This window comes from Aquila chrysaetos, chromosome 4, assembly GCF_900496995.4.
Source record: "Aquila chrysaetos chrysaetos chromosome 4, bAquChr1.4, whole genome shotgun sequence".
NCBI lineage: Eukaryota > Metazoa > Chordata > Aves > Accipitriformes > Accipitridae > Aquila > Aquila chrysaetos.
Window position 1 is genome coordinate 66,300,501 of NC_044007.1, and position 20,823 is coordinate 66,321,323.

The following is a 20,823-nucleotide window of genomic DNA, read 5'->3' on the forward strand; positions in this document are numbered from 1 at the left end:
GTGCAGAGAATTACTACAGCGCTGAATATCTTTAGTTATTAGTTCAGTGTTTGTTGCAGAATTGGCCTTTTGAGGGTTTTTACAGCATTTTTGTTTGCAGGAGGACAAATTTACCTTGATTTAATTCTTAAATGTTTTCCAGCAGTATGAGAAAATCACTGAATACAATCATACAATTTCTAATTCTGTTCTTTACTTTAATAATTCTTCTTCCTTAATAAGATTGTGTTAAGACATCTTCACTGTATTGGCAAAGTATCTGTTTTCTGCAGCAGGGGCACTGAAGTGTTTGTCAGACTTCGGTTTTCTCAATATCCAGCTAAAACTATTAAGTTGTTAAAAGTAGTAAATGTTTGTAGGCTATGTAGGGTATTGCCCCTGTTTATGGGGGATTTGGTTTTCATGGGTTTTTCTGTTTGTTGTCATTTGGTTGTGTTTTTTAATGTAACGGTCAGATAATTTGATGAATATTTAGCAGCCTGTACGTTTAATCCTACAGAGTTACGTTCCGATTTTAGTTTGCATTCAGGGCACCAAGTGAGTCCAGAGGTTTTTGCTCCTTGCTCATTGAGTAAATGGTAAGGGTAGCTGTGCAAGAAAACTAGTAGTTCATCCACTTCAGAGACACTGCTAATACAGCAGGCGCTTTACTGTGCTATATGCATATTCTGTATGTGGTAGTAATGATGTATAGGTGTCAATCCTTGCAGAACACAGTGCAGAAGTGTTTTCAGTCATATACTGTTTTGTCAGAGCATTGGAATGCAAGAGGTGAGAAATCCTTTCCTGGGAGGATATTTGAGGTTCAGAAAAATTGGTATGCAGGAGGGAGCACCTCCAGCTAAGTTTCTCAAATGCCCCTTTTTAAAGCGACACATGAGAAACAGAATAAACTTCACTTTCACAAGCTTATTGGTGATTTCTGTCCACATGCTGCGTGGTGCTGCTTTTCTGTGAATCTGTCACAGGAGGTCCTCTCGAATGTGTGCCAAGAGCTCTAAGTGTCATTCTAATGTGATGCTAATATTCTTTAGGGTACGTAATGTAATAAAACGGGGAAACATAGACAAATTAAGGGCATTAACATAGTAATTTAATAACTTCCATTTAAAATAAAACCAGTATGTGGCTTGTGTTACTGTTAGACTTTTTAATTATAAACCTGCTGTGCCTCCAAATTTTTATGCATTTCCTCATTTATAAGTGCATTTCTTATTGTTGCAAGCTTTTTGGTTATCACTGTAATCCAGTGGTGTCTGGAGGCTGGAGTCCCATTGTATGGCAGGTACCATGCAAGCATCTTGGACCCTGGAAGGTGTGCACAGTTCAGTTGGTTTACTTATATTAATCTAAGCTTTAGGCATCTAATGTGTGTGCCATGGTTCATCCTTATGAGATGTTGATTTTCCCATACTGGCAATTTGGAGATTTTGGGCTCCTAAAATTTATCCTCCAATACATGCCTAAGTGGGTGTATAATGACAGTACGTTCCTCTGTATGAACTCACACTTGAGCAAGGGAAATGTTTTGTGGAGTTCTCATACATCAGCAAAGACAAATTACAATTTTAGCAGCAAGGCGTGGTGATGGATAGACTGTAGTTCTTGAGCTCCTGCCATTGAGTGCTGGGACACTGAGAATGGAGGAAATACAGGCATTTTTAAAAGAGGTTTTCTTAAAGCTTTGAGTGTGACTTATCAGAGCCCAATAAAGTAGTTTCAGCTTAACATAGTGTGTGTGTGTGTATAAAAGTTACATAAAGATATTGCAGTCACAGGTGTCAGAACACCACTGTGAATAATATCCATTGACTTACTCATTTTAATAGATACTCTTCTTACTGTTTTTAATTTCAGAACTGCTGCAGTTTTCTGTCTCTTTCCTCCAAAATGTCCATGCCCTTAGTTGAAGGAACAGATATGCAAGATCACTGCTAAAGTTGAAGTAGCAATAATAAAACAGTTTCAAGGAATTTTTTGTTGTTTTAAAAATGTCTCAGCTCCTAATTTGTCCTTGGATAAAGCTCTCAGTCTGAGGGAGGGGAGGGGAATGCTAGATATTTTTTATTTCTCACTGACAGGGAAGCATCCTGGTTAAGCAAAAACCATTGGACACTAGAGGTTGTCTTGCAAAGCTGGTTGTTGCTATCTTGCCTCTTCAAGTTCCCACTGTGTTCTGTACTTAATAAGACCCAGGAAATTAGAGGCACTGTCACTTAAAAATCTTTTTTTCAGGGTGTTGCAGCTTAATCTGTGCGTGTGTATGTTTGACATCTGTGCTCTTAAGTTGTTGACTCCCAATTCATCATGTGTTGTAGGATCTGCAGCAAACACAGAAAAAACTTTGATGCTTACTGCTGTCTCCAAAAGTTTGGGGAACTTGTAACTTCTTTTGGTTGATCTTTGAGGAATGAGTGCACTATCAGTTGCTGTTATCAGTGCCTTTTCTATGCTCCACAGCCTCTGCAGTCATTGTCCCTCGCAGATTCCAAGCTGAAGACGGAGGTTACCATCATTATTAATGCCTTGGGCAGCAATACTTCTCTTACGAAAGTGGATATTAGTGGAAATGCCATGGGAGATATGGGAGCAAAGATGCTGGCAAAAGCCCTGCAGATAAACACCAAGCTCAGGTAAGGGAAATGTATTTGCAGTAAAAGATAGAATGGCTTAATAATACTGAAATTGTTGGCTTATTCTTAAGCTGTTTCTCTTCAGAACCCTTCTAGGTACAGCCACTTTATAGTGCCTCCATTTGGAAAGATTCTTATCCTTTTTTCTTAAAAAAACCCACAAAACAAAACAAAAACAAACAAGAGAAGCAAATTGATTCTGCAAAAACATTCCATAACTGGAACTGGAGAACATTACATTTTCTAAATTTAAACAGAAAAACCTCTTGTTGGAACAAGAGAGCTCTAAATGTCTAGAATCCTTGAAGAAAAATTACCTTGTTCTAGAGCTCTGGATGTCATCTGATTCAATGTCCTTCTCAAAGCAGGGCCAACTTTACAGCTATATGAGGTTGCTCAGGGCCTTGTCAAGTCAGGTTTTGAAGATCTCCAAGTACAGGGATTCCACAGTGTCTGTGGGAACCCTGTTCCAGTGCTTAGCCACTCTTCTGTTCTGCTCTCTCTTTTCTACTGGAGACCTTCCGTGCAGAGAAAATTCTAATACTGGGGTGGGAAACTAAAGTAAATTATTCTTTGTCTTCTGGAGTAGCAGTCTGTAGGAGAACTAAGAGCATGTGGAATTCAGAATGGGTAGCAGCATGGACCATCCCTCCTTCCCCTCTTCCCTGCCTACAATGCTGATGGACCTTGGCATCTCTTCTCTGCAACTTTATCCGCCCGACAACTTCACTGCTTTTTAGCACATGTCTGGCACTGATGGCTTGAAAGTATCACTTTTTTTCTATCCAGCATGTGATTAGCAAACAGTAAAACCTTCAATCAGCATGAATCTGGATGGGGACCTCTAAATGTGTTGCCATCATCAGGAAAGCTAATCCTCATTCCTCCTCTTGTCAGACTGTGCAGATGAACCTTCCTCAGTGTATTGTCTCTGTGAAGAGACTAGTTTGTGCTTGGTCTCGAAGCATTTGTTCCCTGGAGGATAAGAAATTCCCCAGAACAGTCCTGGCTATTTTGTTCAGAAGCAGGGATCCTGGTCTTTGAATTCCTATGCCCAAACTGAATATTGAAAATGTCAAGAAAACACTGGAGAGGTGGCTTAGGTTTATTGAATGTATTAACATGAAATGACCACAGTACCTGAAGAAATAAAACCTTGATGGATTTCAGGATGGCAAACTGAAATGTTTCACAGTACACTGAATGTCACAGTTGACATGATGTCACCACAGTCTGTGGTGTGATTACAGACTGAATAATGCAATGGTAACTGGCTCTGCTTGAAATGTTATAAAATCACATCCAGGTAGAAATATAAACACACATTCCAATGACAAAAATATCCAAGATTTGACCCTAAGCATATCTGGTCTTTGCAGAGCGAGTGTAGAATCTCTCTCCCTTACCTCCATCTTTCCATCTAAAAAACAAAGCAATAATTCTGCAACAGCACAAGGGTGTCAATACCTGTGAAACCCTGCCATCTGTCCTTTTTCTTTTTTTTTAAACACCAGAAATCTTTGTTTGTTTTTTTGCCTTTTTCTTAAGAAGAGCTACAACTAGTGCTCTTGCACAAGCAAGATTTATCTGCTTGACTGTCTCTTCTGACTACTAATGAGATCTTTGAACATGTGTTCGCAAATTGCCAGGCAGTTTGCTTGAGTGGTCTAAATTGGGGGAGGAGGGGGAAGGCTTGATCACTCTTACCACTATTGTATATTCAAAACAGCTACAATTTATGCACCTAACCTAAAGGCTTCTATTGGCACCTAGTTATGTTGCATGTGGGATCATAGGAACTGTGTGATGAGCTAGTACAGGATTGAATATACAATAGCCTGCAAATTTTTACCACCAATCAGCATGGAATTTTAAACACCTTTTTTTATAACTGTAGCCATATAGCCTATGTAGAACAGAGATTGATCACTTACTGCAGTTTTCTTGTTTTTCAGTGTGGGCTTGCAAAGCAGACATTTGAACTTTATTTTTTTAGACTATTCCTGGAAAAAGCTGGAATTTTATCTCCAAATCTTTCTATTAACTTGTATTTTAGAAAAGTTATGTTTTTATGTTAATCATGGAAAATATAGTAGAGAGTCCCCTTTAAAGAAAGGGAAACTGAAATTTGTAGTATCTTTGTCCCTAACTTCTGTCACTTCAAGGTTTTAGCATATAACTGAAACCAGATTTTTAAAGTGCTGCCTTCCACTGTACAATTTTGAACATACAATGCTGTGTTATTTCAATATAGATTTATTCAGTGGTTCTCGTTTAACTTTTTTTTCTTTCCTTTTCCCTCCACCTCTCAGAACTGTAATATGGGACAAGAATAACATCACTGCGCAGGGCTTCCAGGATATAGCTGTGGCACTGGAAAAGTAAGTTCTCAAGCAACTGAATGACTGATGAAGAGGCCAAAGACCTACATCCTGAATGATCTGAGCAGCTGCAGTTCTCACTGCAGTCAATATGATCTGAAGATGCTGAGTGTTGTCAATTTTAAGCGTTGGGGTGCTTCATCTAAAGGAAAATTTATGATTTCACTTACTTCAAAAGGATGGGAAAAGGCTCTGTGGCTCTTTCATCCATACTCTGCTATCAGCATTAAGGCCATTGAGTTCTGCTGTTAGCATTAAAATTCTGAATTTGGGAATATTTTCCCTTTTCTTTATTCTCTTGTGTTGACAGCATGCAGAAATTCTATTCTAGTCAGTGAATGAAGCTGTATATAATGACAGAAAATTACTGAAGCATGCCTTTGTGGTCTGACTTTTTTTTCTTTACCCCAGCAAGTTGAAACTAATAGTGATGATCTCAGGAGCTGCAGTTGTTCATTGTAATCGGTGTGGTCTGGGTCATTTTGCTTGCCTGAGCTTATTCACAGTTGCAGCTAATACCAGTGATAGATGCTAAATGACTTTCATCTCTCTCCATCTCCATCTCGTTTCTTTATATGTTATTATTACTTTTCTTAAGAGGGAAAAATTACAGATTTAAATTAAGCAGCAGTTGCAGTTGTTTCATGTCATTAAATCCCTCAGACAGGAGCAAAGGCTCTCTTTAGAAGGTGAAGGTAATGTACAATTGCTAGTTTCTAGACAAGATGTCTTGCAAAACTGTGTAACTACTTAGGGGAGCATCTTAACCTTGGGAGGGGTCATGAGGCTAGACCTTATGAAGTTACTTGTTTTATGAAACTGTTGTAGTTTATATACTTGGTTTCAAAATGAATTCAGTTGCACTGATGGGGAAAATTATATAAATGATGCATAATTAAGCAAATCATCTTGGAGTGATTCCACTGATAGTAGTGAATAATAATTCGCAAAGGTTATTTGTCAACTTGCAGACATTTCTCTTTTAGAGAGCAATAGGATGTACATTTATGAGAAAGTCTGGTAGAAAAGAAAGTATGCTTATTTTCTGGTTAGCATCAACTTTACTTTTCTGTTCTGAAGTGCTTGGATAAGTAAATAGACAGGAGGGGGAAATCCAAAGGCAAAAGCAAATCATCTAAGCAGAAAAAGAAGAAATGCTGCAGATAATTCTGTGACACTGCACTTTGTTGAGGTGACATCTCATTTATTTAGCTTGGAAGCTGAGGTCATTTTGTGTCTACTCTAACACTTTAAAATTGTTAAAACCATTGATAATATCAGAAACTAAGCCACAAGCAACAAAGGTTTAAACTTGCAGGAGAGGGACTGTCAATACTGGCTGAAAACAACTAGCCTTTAAACAATCCATCTTGAAGACACATTGAGAACATCCTCCACCATATGTTTCCTAAAAATACATGAAACAGTCAATATTCTGTAGGAAGGAATTGTTGTTCAAAACGGAATGAAATATACTGAAGATGCTTGGGGGTATGTGCGTTGTGTGTGTTGTTTTGATTTTGTTCTTAAGAAAAATAGTCATATACAAAAACCACAAAAAAGAAGAAAGCTAGGCTTTTGTAGTATGATGAGGAGGCTGAGGAGAATTGTGAGGGATTGTAACAGATTTTAAAACAGGGTGGAATAATCTGAAGATTGTTTTTTCCCTTCCTCCCAGCTTTTCTTCATCTGTTTATAGTTGTGTGAAAATGTTCCTGCAAGGGAATTCCAGGAGCATGGCTGTTGGCAGAGTTGCCCCAAGGGTGTCCCAGCCAGCTGATGTGAGATGCTGAGAGGATCTTCTATAGAGTCTGGTACAAGTGTCAGTTCAGGAGAGCGTTTGAGAACAGTGGGCATTCTGTTCAGCCTGGCCATTAAATAGGGACTTGAATCTCTGTAATTTTAATATGAAAATAATAATGCGCTTGTGTGCTTTGCAGCTTGGAGCCCACTCTGTCATAGAACTGTACGGTATTGCCCCATATTAATTTCTAAAAGACGTTTTTTCTGTATAGATTGGCTGAAGAAATAGCTCAAGTTCTAAAATCTGATGGGAAATGTTGGGATTTGTTAGAGGGCTATGAATTTTTCCCTTAGCAGTGGCATGATATTCACATGCCCAAGCCTGCAAAACAGATGATCTTACTCCCTTTTTAAAAAAACATAGGCAGTAAAATCATCACTCTGCAGCAGAGGGTGTATGTCATGAATGGAGCAGAAGTTACTACAAGGGAAATAACGTGTGATGAAATGTAGGACCGTTGTCACATATGCTGTATGTAGAGGGAGAGACAGGAGGTTTTCTGAGACATCCTTTCCAGTCTCTGAGCATGTCTCTGAAATTTAACATCTTTTAAATATAGGTATTTTGCTGAGAGTATTAATGCGTTATGAAATAACTAGATTATTGAGTTGGTAGAGAAATGTACTCCATTACAAGAGACAAGTGGAGTGTTAATAAAAAGAAGAATGAAGGAATATTTTAGACTTCAAAGGAGGCAGAGAAAAATGAAGTGTGAAGATAAATATTGCTCTGATGATCAAAGTTGAACAGCGAGCTTTAAATTCTTGATTTTTTACCCCTAAGAGCTGGTTAATTCTTAGGTGAAAATAAAGTAGCATTCCAATACAATGCTGCCTGTCTGGAAGGAAACTAAGTACAGAGCCTTCCTCAGGGTAGTGGTCTTCTAAAGTTCTGCCTTTGTGATTATGTGTCCATGAAATCTCCTTGCCTTTCATTCCCCCCGCTTCCTCTGTGTGTGCAAGAGAGGGTGCACTAAGTCTTTGACTAAATTGAATTTAGCATATAATTACTAGCATGAGAGCTGGCAATTACAGATTTCAATGAATGGCATGTATTAAATGTCAAACAGCTGCAGAGATCCTTGGAAATCTACCTTTGTTTCCTTTTAACTAAATAAATACCCCACCTGCCAGGTAGTACTCAGGCAATTGGCAAATTCTGTAATTATTATCTGTGTTTGAGCTTGGTATCTTTGACATTTCAAAATTTTCCCCATGCTGGTGAACAGCCAGTTATTTGCTGTTTAGTATTACATGAGGACACATAACAGGGTCTGTATAGTTTGCGTACTTCTTTTGAAGGACAAGACAACTAGAAAGAAAAGTTAATTTTCTGGCTGTGATGCAGTGGGCAATTGGACACCGTGGAAGGACAGGGACCTTGCTGACTCCACGTGCGTAACTGCCTGCTACTGACAGCTACACGTCACCATGTTTACGTTGGGGAAGAAACGTAGTAGTCTTCCATTATCATTTAAGGTAAAATGTTGGGTGGTATCAATGAGGAATCAGTGTGTTTGGCAGTTCAAAAGACCGCTGTCCTTCAGAGAGTGGTGTTTCATGTGGTTAAGCAACTGGTGAGAGAAGAAGTGAAAGAACCTTGCAGTTTCACGGTAGTTAAGGTGTCTGCTGTTGGAGTTAATGCATTCAGTGAGGGATGGGTCCATTGAAGTCAATGGAGTTGACTCAATTGAAATTGTCATCTTTAAAGTGCTCAAAAATAGAGGGTTCCAACCATGTTTATGTAGCTCTGGATAGAATAGGAACAGTTAGTGGGATGTTTGCAGACACCCGAAGAAGGACAAGGAGGTGTTTGCAGGAAATTAAGGCTAATTGAAAATAGGAAGAATAATTTCCTTTCCAGGTTTTAAGAACTTCCTGCTCTTTTTGTTTTCATTTATCCAAATCTGAAGGTGTGTGGATGTACCACTGCGTGTAGCATTTTAGGTTTAACTATGTCATGCTAGCCAATTTATGCTGTCAGAGTTTAAATACAGTTTTGACTCAAGACCAAAACCCTATCTTTATTCTCATATCACAGCAGATGGACAAAGATACGGAAATATTTTGCAAACAAATAAAATACAGGGAGCAATTGTTTGCATAAAAGAATATGGAGATGCTACGCTTGTTTTGTCAGCTTTTATTAAAAATTCAGCAAGTGTTTTCAAATTGTTATAAACACAAGACGTTATTAAATAGTAAATTTTAAAAACTTGGTCTCTTAGTCGCTATCTATCTGTTACTGAATATTTCTATTTAGACTTAGATCTGTTAGAATTGCCGGAAGGCACTGACACTCCCTGTTCTGTTTTGATATAGGAAAAAGTAATCCAACCTTGTGCGCAAAGGTGTAGAAGACAGCTAGGCCTTTAATTGACAGCCACTGGGCATTGGCCACTTAACTGCATTTTTTGCTTTTCAAAATCTCCACGTCTGTCTAGTAGCAAAGAAGAATTAGCAGCAAAAAGGAGCATGCATGCCTCCAGTTAGTCCACTTACAAATGTGAAAAATACATTCTTAGGACCCTCCATGGACAAGCTAGATGCATTTTATTTCTCCCTTCCAGTTTATTCTTCATAAAGAGATAGAGTAATTAGGTTAACTTTTACTCTTAAAAAAATCTTCTATTTTTCTTTAGGAATTATACTTTGAGATTCATGCCTATACCGATGAATGATGCTTCCCAAGCACTGAAAACAAACCCTGAGAAAACAGAAGAGGCACTACAAAAGGTATAGCATATACCACTGACATACAGAAATAAAACCACTAAAAATAAAGTAATAATTTTAAGATTTCATGCTTGGCTGAGTAAGACTTCTAGGCTAGTTTCATTGATTGTTTGATTTGCATGGATATATATGTGGTAATCAAGTTCTGCAAGAGCGTGTAATGCTTTTTATTGCAAAGAGTGGTTGGAGTGAAGGCTGATGGAATGCGATGGTGTAGTATCAGAAAGTCATAACTAAGTAAGTGCAAGCTAGACCTTGTATTGCTGTATGCATAACTATGAAAGGGAGAGTTAGCAACTGGCATGTTTGTTACATATGTTCTTGTGTGTATTTCCATGTGTGTAGAATTACTGGTATGTGTTTTTCATTTTGGCATAAAAAGTGCAGTCAGCACTGTAGAAGACAAAGGATGCTCTTTAATTCGGAGGAGGATAAAAACGTTTACTGCCTGCATTTTATATTGTACATATAAAATTCACACACTATATTGCCCTAAATAAACAACTGTACCAACATGTTCTTTTGGATGAAGAGGTGTTGACAGTATCTGTAGCTGTTCCACTTGCATGAGTTATAAAACCCCCAGCTGAGCTTAAATACAGTAAATCCTGCGAGCTCCAAATGAGCCTCCTGCTCAATCAGAAAGCACGCAGTTCACATCTCTTTAATCAGTAGTTTTCCTTCAGCCAGGGTAAGGTCATAAAAACCTTATAAATAGTTCTTACAGATAACTGTGATTAAAAAGCAAATCTCTTATGATCCTTATTAGTAAAGAAATTTTTGGTAAAGTGATTCTCACAGGGAAACTTGCTGGTAGTTAGCGCCTTTTTCTTTGATGCATGAAAATGATCTAAATTCTGCTTTAAAAAAAATCTGAGTCATGGGGGATGGACATATTTCTTACATCTCGTTTAATATAATTGTGGATAGGTTCATATCTAGAATCATAGATGCATCTCTGAGAAAAATATCATGAAGCTTCTGGCCATGGGGATTTAAATTCTATGTGTTAATTAGGCATTATGTACAAAGAACATTTTCTTTTATTCATTTCAAAGTTGTTACAACTGTTTGGCCCTGAGTTTGTTTTAATATGCGTGGTTCAGGCTTTCTTTACACAACACGAGGAAGTTCTCTCCAAAAAAAGGTCATAGTCTCGCGAGTGGTGCTGTGAGCGCAGCTAATTCCACGCACATAGGAACGCCTGCCCACACGGGCTGAGCTGTCGTGGCCGGTGCAGGGACACCTGAACTGACTGACTGACATCTCGGGAGAGTCCGTAAGCTTCAGCACACCACAGCTTGAGTACAATGAGAGTGCTCCTGGCCTTGGTCCGGCACCAGATGGACGTAACAGCTAACCTCCTGAGCTCCGGTATCTCTGCAGCACGCTTTACTTACAGTGTGGGCAAACTGGATAAAGCCTGCATTGCTGTGGGGCATGGTCAGACTGTTCCAGCTCTTGCTGCTGATGCAAATTTAGAGGTGACCATCCCTATTAGCCTCTGCCTCACAACCTGCTGGCCACTCCACCCATCCTTTTCCACTCTTTTCCTTTCGGACCAGATCCACCACCTTTGATGAACCTTAAACAGTGTACTAGTAGGGTTTTTTGATGTGACTAAATTTGACAGAGCCAGGTTAGGGGGTTATTCTATGTGCCATTAAGCTGGCTGATGGTAGGTGTTTACTGCTGGTGACAGTTGTGGTAGGCTGTGACCAGCAGCTGTGAGTAGGAATCACTTGTCTTTGAAGCGTACTTATGTACTGCTTAGCCTTAAGTAGCTTTTGAACTGAGGCTCCTGTGTCAGTTACACACTTTTAGATATTTTATCTTCTCTCTAGACCGTACTGCTATTTAAATCCGTGTCTTTGCAGTGAGCCAAATGCATCTAAAAGAAATGAATCTACTATCTTGTGTCATTATGGTCTCTACACCAACGCTTTATGGACAGAGTCCCTTTAAATATTTCTCAAACCTGGTTCTACTCCCTTGTCAGCGTAACTTACTAAATTGTTCAAAATAGAAGACTAATTCAGAAAACAGTGGCAAAAGCACAGTGTTTAATGATGTCTCACGAGTCAGTGAGTGAATGAATATTGTCCACTGTGGTTATTAAGCATTGAGACGCACAGAATAAGGTTTGCAGATAACAAACAAATACTTAGGCGGTTTTTCCTGTCACTCCCTATTTCTGATATGGCAGCAAAGTTGAAAGCAGATTACAATGTGGAGAGTCGAATCAATTTCCTAAACTGGCTTTGTTTTTTAGATAGAAAACTACTTGCTTCGTAATCACGAGACCAGAAAGTACCTACAGGAGCAAGCGTACCGGCTGCAGCAAGGCATTGTCACTAGTACCACTCAGCAGGTGAGAACTTGTTCCTTACTGGTACTTCTTTGTGTCTAAAATCTGCTTGGGGACAGAGTTCCCTCACGTTCTGTCAGAGTAGCTTAAAGCAGGATGTGCCTCTTGGATGATACTTCATTTCCCAAGAAATAATGATTGTGAATGATAATATTTTTGGAAGGAAAAAAAGCTTTTGTGAGAGGGAGGTCTTGTGTACAGTAGTACTGGGTACAGAAAGACCCGAGCTATTTCTGAGTGGACTGCTGTTGGAACCAGGAACGGTATAGTTCATCCGTGCTCAGGAGTCTGACTTTTCAGCAGGCTCTCATCAGCGTGACAAGCATCATCATAAGGCTGTGCCAATTCTGGTGTCTTGAGTCAGTTCCAGTCTCTCTGGCTAGTACTGAGCAACCATGTAAACGTGCCCTTAGGTACCACCAGAGCAAATAGCCTTAGAGAGTAAGTCATCATCTACCTTACACCTTCAGAACTGTGGGTATCGTGAGATGCTTTATTTAGAGGAAGGGAGCAAAGGAAGGTAGAAGTCTTTTGTGCTCTTTGTAGTCTGGACAGCTGAAAAGGCTTCCTGTCTAACACAGCCCAAAATGTTGCTTGAAGCTGGGAAGCTTTTGTGTTTTGTCAACCACTGCCAGGTTTCCTAAATGCCACGTGTAGTTCTGTTTTGTTTTCCTTTCTCTTGAGAGGACTACAAGCATTTTCTGTGGTAGCTTACCATTCTCTCTGTTCTAGTGCGCTTCTTGCCAGTACGCCTCAGGGCTGTTTTCCGCTCCAGTACACCACTGAAGCAAGGTGGTGTAAGCAGAATAAAACTTGTCACAGCCTTTGTTCTAAATTTGCTTCCATGTTTGTTGGCACCAGTTGTGTTCCCATGCAAATGGGAGACTCCAGCAAACAGGAGAGGAATATCTGTTTTGCTCTTCAGCTGAGTCAATGAAATTTCTCTCTGTTCTCTGCATATTTTTTTGGTGAATCTTAATTCAAAGTGGCCTTTTTCTACCTGTGTTACTAACATTTAATGGGACAGAGTTTTATTACTAGAACCTGAAATTATCCTCTAACCTCTCGACAGAGAAAATGGTACGTGGAGATGTACTGGCACTAAAAACTGCAAGAGCAGCGTCACTTTATTTTATTTTAGTAATTTATCTGTTCCAGTGCCACCTTTTTTACTCAAGTTAATAATCTCCATATGAATTAAGTTTAGATCTTTTTATAGCTTGGTGGTTTTAGTTGTGCTTTCCTCCAACAATCACACACACATCAGGTTTCAGTAAATGCAATTTATTGTTATTTTGAAAGTAGAGCAAAATTACTCATTTCTGTATTAAATTGTGTGCAATAGGAATGGATTTTAAAAACAGTTTTGAGAGAGAGCTGGAAAAGATTCTCTAGTTAGTACGGTGGAGTTGCATTATTATTCCCAGAGTGTATTTTTTTTTTTTTAGTCCAGATGTCCCGATGAGACTTTCCACTGTCTAATAATTAATTAGCTTTTTGTACTTATACAAAAAAAAAAAAACCAAAACCCTTTGAAGAGGAAGAGTCATGTGGAGCAGAAAAGGAGCATGCTGTGAAATTATTTCAGTTCTCATTGCTAATGATATAAGATGTTAGAACTCTAGACTTTCTATGATGATGACACATGCACTCAGATGTTGCTTCAAAACGTCAAATAGCCTGTTCTAATGAATGCTATGTGGGCTGATAAAAACTTTTAGCTATTATATCTCCCTGCCCTGTATATCTTAATCAAAACTGACTATATGTCAGGCATTCTTCTTGGTTTGTCTTGTAAGGATACAGATATACCACTTGCCTCGTATTTGCAGCATACTGAATGAATTGTGTTGCAGATACAGATTAAGCTCAATTTATCCTACTGTGAAAGATCTGGTGGAAACTTCTCGTTTGGTAGTTAGAATTCACGTGCAACTAGGAATATTTACATTTTGAAATAACACCTCAGAAGCCTGTGCAATTGCATTTTGCTTAGACAGGAGAAATCTCTGTTGGTATTTGAATGGATAGTGACAGAGCTTTCTTTGACTGTCTGAACTTCTTAATAATTCAGGGACCTTCAGAGCTAAGCGTTAGGTATATTGACAACATCTTCAGCATTGAACTTGCTCGAAAAAACAGAACAACACTTGAACTGGATAACTTTTTGGTTATTTGCGTTATCCTGGAGGTAACTGTGAGGGAAATATGCCAAAGCATTTATTTTTTTTTAATGGGTAAAGTTTTATTTATTTTTCCAATGTTTAGGTATGTCTTTCTGAGATATAATGCTTTCTTTCAGTAGCATTGATACACCTCCAAGCTCTGATCATGCATTTCCAGATTGGTGTATTGTCACTACAGATCTCATCATGCTACTATTCATTTGCTATCTGGACTGAATTCAGTTTGTTTGACCAACATTCTGATGTTTTATGTTTTCTATTTCTTTTGTTCAAGTAGATGATTGACAGAATATGTGTAAAAGTGCAAGATCATCTCAACTCTTTAAGAAACTGTGGTGTAGATGCTGTACAGGAAGATGTCAAATCTGCAGAACGGCTTATGCGGGATGCTAAGAACTCCAAAACAGTAAGCCTTTCCCAGCATACTGGTAATACTGAGAGCAGTTCAGTGTGTGCTTGCTTTTGTCTTTTTGGGGAGTTAAAATAGCAGTGTGTCACAAAAGAGTATATGTTCAGATGATCAGCTGTAGGTAGTATTTAAAGTGACAAAATAACTCTAATTTATAAAGACTTTGATTTGGCAGAGGGCTTTCTGCCTATTCGTCCGGATTTGAAGACAGGTAGTGATGAGCCTACTTTCCGAAGATATTTGTTCTGTCTTACAGCTCTTACCAAATCTGTATCACCTTGGTGGAGCTTCTTGGGCAGGAGCGAACGGTTCACTCTCCAATCCAATCCAAGAGACACTTGAATCCATGGCTGGAGAAGTCACAAGGGTTGTGGATGAGCAACTTAAGGTCTGTGGATAGATGTGTTACCATCTCTCACTTGCAGAAAAAACTAAATCTGACATCTGTTGCTAACTACAAATGTGCCACACTTTTTTGTACTTCTCAGTATAATTGTACATAAGCTATCTTTTCATTATTAGTTTCTTATAACTTTGTGCTTTATTATCTGGGTACTTGCCCAGTTGGAATGAAGAAAAATGCGTTAGAGTTTGCAGTGGGCAGAAGGAGCATATACTGTTTATTATCATCTTATTTTATCTTCTAGAAGGGGAAGACTTATCAATTGCTCCTTAGGCCCTTAATAAAGGCATCTCTCAAGCACCCTGAAAAGTCTCATGCCCTGGAGAAAAGTACTCACTAGTTAAGGTATTCCACTGGAGTGAAAGCTGCTTTTCTGTAGACTCCATTGCAGAATTTTTTTCCCAGTAACCACTTTTGAACCTGGTGCAGAATTTCCACTTTAACTGTTTGGTTTGGATAACTTGTATGTATTGAGAACACCCCAAGAATTAGTACAGGCAGCTTTACAGGAAATCTTTCCACAAGTTGCCTGTCAAACCTCAGTTCTTCAAATAGATGTCATTGATCTGTAAATATTCTGACCTGTGTGTTCAGTGAGCTTTTGCTCAGAAACTTCTACCTTCCAGTTGTGTTAGATCTTACTCTATAATAAGCAAGGAAGAGTCATCCATACAGTATGTGCAAAGGTATTAGTCCAGGAAAAAGTCAAGGTGGGGAAACTTTGGCAACTGTTGGGATCTGTATGGAAGCTGATGAATTTAAGAATATGGTTCTGAGGCAGTTCAGATCAACTTAAGTTTATGACTAAGATACCTTGCCTGTGTTTTGCTACATTTAAACTTACCGAAGAATTTGACAGTGAAGGTTGAACTTGGGTTGAAACAACATGAAAATGCTTCAGTCAGTGGGAATATAATGAAGAACAATAATAATACCACATCACTAATTATTTTTTTGAAATTAAAAAGTTAATGAGGAGGAAAATGGTGCTGAATTTTTAGTATTTTTCTCCCTTTCCCCATTATATGAAATAAGGTGAAGATTCTTTATCACTTTTTTAATTTCTGCAGACATGAAAGTGATTTATTCACAAGATTCTTCCCAGTGGAGCTTCTAGGCTATTACTGGGATGGGAATAGTCAGGTCAACCCTTCATGCAGGGGTCATGCACTTAAATAAGTCCTGTGAATTTTGGAGAGTCTTATAGAAGGGAGGAAAAAAAAAAAAAAGCCTCTTCAGCATTTGGAATGTTATTTATAGTTCCTGGCATAAGATTGAGTTAATGGGCCTTCCATTTATGCTTTTACACATTTACAGCAAAAGGCACTTTAGCTCAACCATTCTAACTTTTACATTTACTTTTGATTTGTGTGGTGTTAAAGTTTAAGTGCCTTACAAGAAACCATAAAGTCATAATGCTCTTTGTATATTGTAACACTCATTTTTATTAATTTTACGCTAAAGGCTGAAAGGTTCTCCTTTAAGTTCGATGGTGTTGTACTTTGTGTGGAGGAGAAAATGTTGAACATGGATTAGGATTTTTTTTTTTTCTCAGTTGTTTAGGTCAATTCAAAACATCATATGCAGTTTATTATTTGTAAAGATAAGGGAGCTCACATAATTACAATTGTTTTTGTAATTGTTGGGGGAAAAATGTCATGTGTGTTGTAAGTGGAGTTTTGAATTTTAGCTTCCATAGCAACCAGAGCCTGATTCTAGAAAGAAGTGTTTGGAAATTGGGTGAAGTCAATGAATGCTCCTCAGGCAAATGAGAGAGAGATTTTTGTGGTGGGTTTTTTTGGGGGGGGGGGGTTGTTGTTGTTTTTTTTTTTTTTACCTCAAGGAAGGGAAGGGGGGGAAGAAAGAAGTTAGAATAAGGAAAAGCAATATCTTGGAGTGAGTTGAGTTGGCCAAAGGAGAAATTATAGGAAGGCCGGCCCTTCCTTGCATTTCTGTTCTCCTGCTGGTGTCACTGTGGACACACAGAACCCAGAGATGCTTTGTTTGGTTGGCAAAGGCTCGATGGAGAATCGTAGGCAAGACGAATGGTGCTTAGGCAAGAGAAAATTGTTTTGTAAGGACAGGAGCACTTAACTATTCATCCTAAATTCTGTCCTAGTGCAAAGGATTTGTTGGCTTCATCACCGGTTCCATTTTTTTCCTTAGATATCATCATCCTCCAGTCCTTTTACTCACTGTGTCTTTCTCGTGAATGTTAATAGGCATTAATTGTGGGCAGGACATTGTTCTCTTCTTTCTGTACGCCTGCTGACTGGCACTTGTGGCCTTGTGACTGAAATGTTTGCCCCTCCACAGTCAATATTGGTAGCTGTGAGTTTCTGTCACTGAAAGGTTTTGGGTTGGAAGTAGGGGGTGGGGAAAGGTTTCTGTAGATATGATAATAGTCATGTGAAATCAACAGATGAAGTCCACTACTGAAGAAATTATGTTCAGTTGTGCACTTAAAGAAGAGATCCAAACTCCATTTAACTTTTGAGTTGCACATTCTCTGAGTATTTTGAGTAAAAGTAAATTTTGAAGTTTTCAGGTAGGGTCCCTTATACCTGTAAATCAAAGGATATAAAGATCAGACTTCCCTGGATGTTGTGGCTGCTTCATGCTGCTGTGTTGTCCTTGTGAATCTACACTTAAAAATCAGTCAGTTAAGAGCTACAGACTGAAAGATGCTGCTGTGAATCATTAAAATTATCACGGAGTAATGGCGTTTTTGTTTCTTACTCAGTATCTACATACACCATCAGCAGGGGAGACCTTATTTTAAGAAAAAGAGAGTTGAGGGAGTTGGGGGGTTACACGGTCCTGTTTCTGGAGTGTGTATGCTTTTCTTCTGTCCTGGTTTAGGGTTTTGATCAGTTGTTAAAAAAGAATAGAAATTGTTGACTGCACCTAAGGTTCACTGTGGACTTCCATGTATGTAAATGAGATCCATATATTAAAGGTTTGTATGCCCACTGCAAATCATACTTCTAGCTACTTCTTAATATTTGGCTAGTATATCCCAGCCCTGTACAGCATGCCAAGTTCTCATGAATCTCCTTTCTTCATATACTGATGCCTCTTACAGATTGGCAGGTCTGGAGCATTGATGAAAATTGCTGATTCAGGGCACAGTTTAGAGGAAAGGGAGCTGCAGCAGAGCATCCACTGCTTCTCCAGCATGCAGAGGCAGCGGTGGTGGGTGCACAAGGGAAGCTAATTTATTGTTCTGACAGTTAAACACAGAGATGTAAATGTTTCGTATTTGAAAAGGCAAACAAGTACAGTTGTAGGTCATTTTCAAAACAAGTATGTTGCTCCCCCTTTATTTTGTAAAATGCCTTTTAGATTGCAGCTGAATTGCAAAATGGATTGGATCTTAGGAAGAAAAATTATAAAAAATTAGCAGTCTAAAAGTGTCATAGTGCTATGCACCAGAATAATGCTGCGATCTTCCAGCTAATGAAAATCTCAATACCTGATGTTAGCTTTTGCTTACTGTGCTGCAGACGCTCCTTGAGTCCATGGTGGATGCAGCAGAAAACCTTTGCCCAAATGTAATGAAGAAAGCTCGCATCCGTGAAGACCTGATTGACGCTAGCACTGAGAAGATTTCCATCCCACGCACTTTCGTGAAAAATGTCCTCTTGGAGCAATCTGGAATTGATATCCTCAATAAAATTAGGTACTTTAAAAGACTAAGCAAACAGAATTGGTTATAGAATTTGGATTTTGGGTTGCGTGTCTGTGTGTCTGTGTAGTGGAAGATTTTTTGAATGCTTTTGTGACTCACAAGAAACTATATTAAGGCATTCAAAGAGCAGGAAATTGTCCTACAGGTCTGGTGAACTTAGTTCAGGAGATTCAAATATTTGGAATCTCCAGGGATGTTAACTTGATCATTAAGGCATGTGCTTCTGTTTTATTTAGTAAGAGTTTTGGTTTATGGTACACAAATAACATTTTTATGACTTGATACTTTTTTTAAAACCTATTTATGTTCTCAGGTAACAGTGAATTACTGTAATAGAAGGAAATTGCACTTACTTGCTTTGAGTGTTAACAGTGCTTTGTCTGTTGCTGCATTTGGTCTTGTCCTGTAGCTGCAGCAATCACTTTAAAACTTTTTGTTTGTGTGGGAGTTGTGCACAGCAGACAGACATACTTAAAAAATGGAAACTTGGATATTCAAACCACAGACCTGGAGCAGAAACAGTTACCTTAAACAATTCTTACTTCACCCTTTTAAAAAAGGGGGAAAAAAAAAAAGAGGCTTTTACCTGACCTTTTACTGCCTTTTTTTTTTTTTTTTTTTTTTTTAATTAAATATATACCAGGGAATATATTTATGCAGTATAATGTAGTTGACCTGTACTTAAACCTTTGCAGCTGCCATCATTTGGCTAAGGAATCCTTTCTGCTTGATGGAAAAGCATGTCATTTTGCATTGTGATGTTAATATCTGTGCAGAAGAAGAAAATAGTAAGACTTAGAAATTAGTTTTGCAGAGTGCAGCAAAACTGGCAGAAAAAGGTGTTAAAGACTTTAGCTATGCCTTCGGAGTGTTTAAAATGGTTCAGGGAGTGAGTTTTCTTCACTTCAGTCCGCTCAAACAAATCTTGACACTGAGGCAATAATAGTGTTCCTTCCACCTGTAGAAGCTGCAACTGTCAGTGGGGTGAGGGTGCCACACTGTCACCCTTCCTGCCTTATATTATTTGAAATTAATGTATAGGTAACTGAGGGAAATCCTTCACTCTCACTCTCTTCTCACCGTGGCTTGGCCACCGTTCTGCCTCCCTATGAATTGCATTGCCTTTCCAAGGAGTTTCTTACCTTTTTCCCCAGGCTTTCTGCAACAGTAGTGCTAGCCCCAGATAGAAATAGCTTTGTTAATCCAACGCAACTCAGTCCAGACATAAAAACCTTAAAACAGAATCATGGTACTTGCTGGCAAGCGTCAGGTGAAGCAGTTGGCCTTGAAACTGTAGAGGCAGGAGAGATGGAGCTTTGGGCTGCATCTCGGGCATATGTGCTTGTCAGCTGCAAATCAGCTGCACTCCACAGCCTGGGCCTTTTGTGCTGTGGCCAAAGGCAGGACCCTAAGGGAGCAATTCAAGGTACACATTTCCTTGATAGGAAGTTACCAGCGAAACCTCAATTCAGTGTACAGGGTGTGTTGGTGTCCCACGTACATCTGTGTGATGGGAATGGCTGACGTGGAGTTCTTGAGACAAAGTGGTTACCTAGAGCAAAAAGAGGGAGCAAAGTTGTGATGGCAAAGACTAGAGAACCAGCTTTGGACAGTTGTCTGTCAGCTGGCAGGCAAACACAAAAAGGAGTTGAGGAAGTAAGTGGATTGTAGTTGTTCAGTGTAGTAGTGTTAAACAGGCAGCACTGTCCCAATCCCATTCATCTGAGATTCGTGTTTCTCTGACTTCAGTGGCAGAGTGTTCCTTACTGAGTTTCACATGTGTTTTTTATTCAGCTCTCTTGCCCAGATGTTTTCATTTCAGCTCTTAGAAAAATGTTAGAAGCAGGTTAAATATGGTACAGAGGGCTCTTGTGTTTATTGTGTGATTCATGAGTTTATTTCTGAAACCTGCAGTCATGTATCCTGACACCCTCTAATGTTTTACTTCAAATAAAGTGACAGGACTGTGGATAATTGTCACACTGCTGAACAGTAATAAAGACAAAATTCTCCTGCATGAATTAAAAATTTCTCTGTCTCATTTTTAATCCTCACACAGTGAAGTAAAGCTGACAGTGGCTTCTTTCCTGTCTGACCGAGTTGTAGATGAAATCCTGGACGCACTTTCCCATTGCCATCACAAACTGGTGAGTATTCGCATGGTTGATATCTGAATGTGCTGGGTATCTTAACAATGCCACTTACATTCATAA

General features: G+C 38.9%; 1 protein-coding gene across 11 annotated transcripts in view; it reads left to right on the forward strand.

The window, feature by feature from the left end:
* Nucleotides 1-20,823, forward strand: part of CARMIL1 (capping protein regulator and myosin 1 linker 1) — a 196,272-nt gene that overhangs the window by 127,956 nt on the left and 47,493 nt on the right. For all 11 annotated transcript variants that reach the window (XR_003923014.2, XM_030011770.2, XM_030011761.2 and 8 more), the window contains 8 exons: nucleotides 2,461-2,633; nucleotides 4,946-5,014; nucleotides 9,460-9,553; nucleotides 11,826-11,924; nucleotides 14,385-14,513; nucleotides 14,773-14,904; nucleotides 18,426-18,601; nucleotides 20,670-20,757. Coding sequence is in view for 10 of the 11 variants with exons in the window: in XM_030011770.2 (XP_029867630.1) it covers nucleotides 2,461-2,633; nucleotides 4,946-5,014; nucleotides 9,460-9,553; nucleotides 11,826-11,924; nucleotides 14,385-14,513; nucleotides 14,773-14,904; nucleotides 18,426-18,601; nucleotides 20,670-20,757 (960 nt within the window). In the remaining variant the exon portion in view is untranslated. The remainder of the gene's footprint in view (nucleotides 1-2,460; nucleotides 2,634-4,945; nucleotides 5,015-9,459; nucleotides 9,554-11,825; nucleotides 11,925-14,384; nucleotides 14,514-14,772; nucleotides 14,905-18,425; nucleotides 18,602-20,669; nucleotides 20,758-20,823) is intronic.